The following is a 4,637-nucleotide window of genomic DNA, read 5'->3' on the forward strand; positions in this document are numbered from 1 at the left end:
CTTGGGACCCGCTGAATTAAAACCTGTTCATACTCCTTCCTTCAACGGGGATGAGCACTTACAGCACGCCGTCACTTTATCGTTCTCTTCCATCGCCTCTTGAGACTCATCTCAGAAGAGAACAATTGTATCTTATGTGTTGTGAAGGTAAGTTTTCTTCAATCTCAGTTTTTAAAGTTGAAGGAAAATGTGATGACAGGTACACCCTTCTCGTACTTTGTCAATCATCATCTTCATTTATTTTTCATAATACACATGCGCCATAAGTAGAGAACAACTTAGACGAAGTCCAGAAAATCATAGGCAGGGCAACAACAGCAGGAGGGGCAGCAGCAAATCATCATAGTGGCTCTTGTTCCTCACCAGCTGAAGCTCATCGACTCGTAGTGAAGATTGTGTCCAAGGGTAGAGGAGCAGATTATAGCTACTTGCCGGCGCATCTCTTTGGGGCCACTCACCAGTACGCCCACGGTCGCCGCCTTCTTTTCCAGCAAAATCTCTGCATCACCCAATTCAGGAAAGTTTATGAGAAAAACATCCAACTAATAAGCTAAACAAAGCCCAGTGAATGGTCAATAAGAGCTAACTTACTTTTGAGGTCAGGCCTCTCGCCATAACTCACAACAGTCGACTGAGCCAATGACTCTTGCGGCACGCTCTCCAGCTCATGCTCGCCGAGATTGGGCGACGGTGCTACAGCGATTTGCACCTTTCTTGTGTCGCTCGTGTAGCGCTGTTTGGTCAAAAGAAACGCGATAGTCGACGTCACGGCGATTGCACCACAGATAATGAGAAGGCTGAGAAGGGCCTTCGCGGAGGTCGATCCATTTTGATAGTTGCTGTTCATGAGCCCGTAGAGTCCGATGAAAGCACCGAAGGAGAAGACGATGATGGCTCCTAAAGTGGCCCATCCGTGGCGGCCCAACACAGGCACCAATGGCTCCTCAGAGGGGTGGGGCTTGAACCAGAGTGCGCGGATGCTTTGACTGTTATTGACCGGGGTCTTCTCCCTGGTGACGAAGGCGTCCACACGAAGGTTAAGGCGGGAGAGATCGGAAACGGCGCCTGAGATGGGGAGAAGGAGATCGAGCATCGACAGGTCTGCCGAGGTCTTGAAGGAGCAGATGAGGTGGATCTTCGGCGGTGTGAAATCCGGTGTTGATGAGCTTAGAAAGATGTACTCTCGGATGATAGAGATGAAGGGGACGATGCCGCTACCGCCGCTGATCAGCACAAGTGAATCATAGCTGATAAAAAATAAATCTGACGGTCAAGCTTTCCGTCTAATCAAAGCAGTATTTGTTATTTTCATTTAAGTATGCGATATTTGATTATTCTTCTGGTTTCGATATAATGTTCTAGGGTTTGGCTTATCTGACTTGGTGTATCCTTCTACCGTATAATCGTATAAAAATACAAATTATCGAATGTCTGGTGGGAGTTGTAAGACTTAGAGTACTCATTTTGCTATGAATGTCCTTGGAATTTTAAGACGGGTTAAACTAGTTGCATCTACTACATGGCCATAAAATAAATAAGTCAAATATCAATGCATTTATGATGAAACATCCAGAATTTTGATGAATATGAAAGGCAGCTATTAAACTCCGATTATCTGTGAGAAATCGAATCTTCATGCAGTGATAAAAGTAAACGGGGAACCTCGTTTGATGCGTAATGAGAGCTCTTGGTGTTTTTTTTACCTACCTTAGGTAAAATAATATCTTTAAAGTTGGTTAAAATATTTAGAGTAACGTAAGCTAAATATCATATTAGATGCTGAACCCCGCCGTCAAACCTGGAGAAGCTGTTTGAGACGGGACCGTAAGGGCCTTCTAGGGCGACCTCTAGCCGATCCAGCGACCCAGAGTCGAGAATATGGTGGAGCTTCTGAGTCCACGAACCTTCCTTCTTTATGACGACGCTCAGCGTATCCGGCTCCAGACTGCTGTTGGATGCTACGGTGAAGGGGTGCCATTGAAGCTTAGAGACGGAGGGAACGTTGACGAAAACCATGCTCAGAGGGTTGTACTGCAGACCTATCAGAAGAAACATTAGTCTTGCAAGAAATCAGTATAAAGCGTACTTGCGCATCGACGGGGAAGATGAAGTGAAGATATGAGTCTCTCTAATAAGCTGGAGAGGAGTAAGAAACTTTTTCCTCTGTTGATGACTAGCAAAGTGCAAAATAATAAAGAGTGAAATTCGAAGAAGACTTACTGGGGCTCTTCGCGAAGTTGAGCTCAACAGTGTCTCCGAGAAGAAGTCGTGCAGAGACCAGACGGACCCGGCTTCGAGATTGGAGGAATCTCAGGAAGCGGTCGATCATGAAGAGGAACAGTCCGGGGAGGATAAGGAAGAAGTATCCTATTCCCACGTGAAGAAGATAAAAGAAAAGGAAGAGCGTGTATAGATGATGCGTGTAGAAGAAGAGCTCGAACATCTTTCTTCGGACTCTCTGTAGAGTGGTCGCCCAAAGTACCAACCCAAACACCAAAGCCAACTCCCCGGCGACATTGGCTATGCCAGTCCTCGCCCATGCTAGCATCTGCACTTATAGATTTATGGAACATGGTAAGAGGGAGCTCAAAAGCGAATGCAAACGAGGAGAAGAAGAAGAACCCGACAAGAAAAAAATGTAGTAACAAGAATAAGAAGAAATAAGGTAAGAAAAAGAAGAACGAGCCAATAAGAATTCAGGTATTTAGAAGACAAAAGAGGAAAAGATCCAATGAAAGAATAGTAACAAGAAGAAGAACCCAAGAAGTTGTAGTAATGGAAAGCGATTTAGAAGCTTTTGTATACCTCAGAAATGTTGTCAGTGTATGCCCAGTATACGATGTAAAGTAAGCTGTGTATAGTGAAGGAGAGCATGCAGATGTGGCCCAGCCAAATGTGGTACTTGATGCTGCTTTCCGAGGTAAGTCCTGTGAGCGGCAGGATAGACGAGAATCTCGTAACGGGGATGAAGAGGAAGGCCACGACCAATTGCCCGACAAAGGCGAAACGGAACGCCGTCGCCTCCAGCTTGGCCTCCCACCTGCCAGAACAAGCAACAAAGGTTTAGTTAGACGGTCTTGAAACTCACTAATGCTACGCATTTACGTGATTAAAAGCTTCCGGAGAGGCACAAATGGAAGAAACAGAAAATGGAGAATAGACCCCCTGTCCAATAGGGACGGAGAGTAGCGCCTTCCGCACTTCGCTCAATTAGTTTAGGAGAAGTGACAGACGTAAAGGACAGTTAAACTAAGGAACTCTTGACAGGGTTTCAAGGATGGAGAGCGAGAGAATAAAATCTGGGCAAGAGAGTTACTCACCTTCTCTCCCCACTTTTTGCCAATGATTTGGGTGTTATCAGCGAGATACTGGTGGACATGTAGACAGAGAAGTGCCAGACGAGGAGAGCAATGAACATAGTGAAATAGGCCAACTCCGTCCAAGAGATGGTTCCAAGTGGGCCAGTCGTAAGCGCCGGTCTCTTCCAGAAGTTACCGCCCTTGACCCTTTTCCTGATTCTCGAGAATAGTGTTGAAATATTTACTCGAACCATTGAAAAAATACAGAAGTTTGTTCAATTTCTCCGACGTACCTCTGGTTCTGGCTGCTGCTCCTCTGCAGAATCGCGTAGATGCATCCGAGGATGGAGATGACGAAGACGGAGACGGTGAACAGAATGATGTTTGCCCCTGAGAAAATGCGAAACGAGGAAGGTTCCGAGGTGAGAAGTGCCAGGCCAATTTCAAACCGTGAGGTTGACAGAGAGAGAGAGAGAGAGAGAGAGAGAGGAGAGAGAGAGGAAGCAGACAGATAGGGAGAGAAAGAGAGAATGCTGTTTGATAGGCAGAGATCGAAGACATGTCGACAATGAGAGAAGGGGAGTGAAAAGAGAGAGATAATAAAGAAAAGGAGAACGAGATGGAGACGAGTAAGACGGTGAAAGAAAAAATAGAAAAAAAAATAGGGCAAAAGAGAAAGAAAGAAAAGAATGATATGGGAGAATAAGGAGGAAAGAAGAATGAGATAGACGGAGATAAAGGACCCATGAGTGGAAATAAATGGGGAAAGAATGGGAGAAGGAATGAAAGAGAATGACAGAGGAATCCAACGACCTTGAGTTTGGTAGAAGGTGGAATTGGTGTCGGCACGGAGCTTGGGCCGCCATTCTTCTCTATATCGTTTTGTAGGCACAATCATCCACACGGCAACGAGACCCAGGAATATGGCAGCCGAAAGCATACGCACCAACCCCGCAGCGCTCAGCCATGAACCCATCTTCTTTCTTTCTCCTCTTCACCTGAGAATGCAGCCTGCTATCTACTTGCATGGCTTTTATAGCCAACCCTAATTGAATTATACAGAAAGAAAGAGAAAGAAAGAGAAAGAAAGCAGCATGAGGCCATGCCCCTTGACTCAATGGTTGTACTTGTTGCATCTGACGGTCACTATATGAAGCCGCCCAATATGCTTCTGGCAGCGACATGAAACAATATAATAGGCATTGACTTTCTTTGTATTGAGTGCTTTGTCCTCTACGGGCATGCGAGACGTTATTTTGTACTCGTATAATAGCGAAAGGAGGGCCGACAGATGAACCATGCGCCCTACACGTTCCGTACTCGTGGTGGCTTGAGTGA

At 45.7% G+C, this 4,637-nt stretch overlaps 1 protein-coding gene across 1 annotated transcript; it reads right to left on the reverse strand.

Annotated features, from left to right (window-relative positions):
* Positions 1–213: 213 nt before the first annotated feature.
* LOC144710311 (ferric reduction oxidase 2-like) lies at positions 214–4,385 on the reverse strand. The gene is made up of 8 exons (XM_078584048.1): positions 4,113–4,385; positions 3,593–3,689; positions 3,321–3,512; positions 2,806–3,040; positions 2,221–2,548; positions 1,799–2,039; positions 592–1,247; positions 214–499 (listed from the first exon to the last, which is right to left on the reverse strand). The coding sequence occupies exons 1-8, from the start codon at positions 4,273–4,275 to the stop codon at positions 360–362; spliced, it is 2,052 nt and encodes a 683-aa protein (XP_078440174.1). The 5' UTR covers positions 4,276–4,385; the 3' UTR covers positions 214–359.
* Between the last annotated feature and the right edge of the window lie 252 nt (positions 4,386–4,637).

Source organism: Wolffia australiana, chromosome 12, assembly GCF_029677425.1.
Source record: "Wolffia australiana isolate 7733 chromosome 12, ASM2967742v1".
NCBI classification, from domain to species: Eukaryota; Viridiplantae; Streptophyta; class Magnoliopsida; order Alismatales; family Araceae; genus Wolffia; species Wolffia australiana.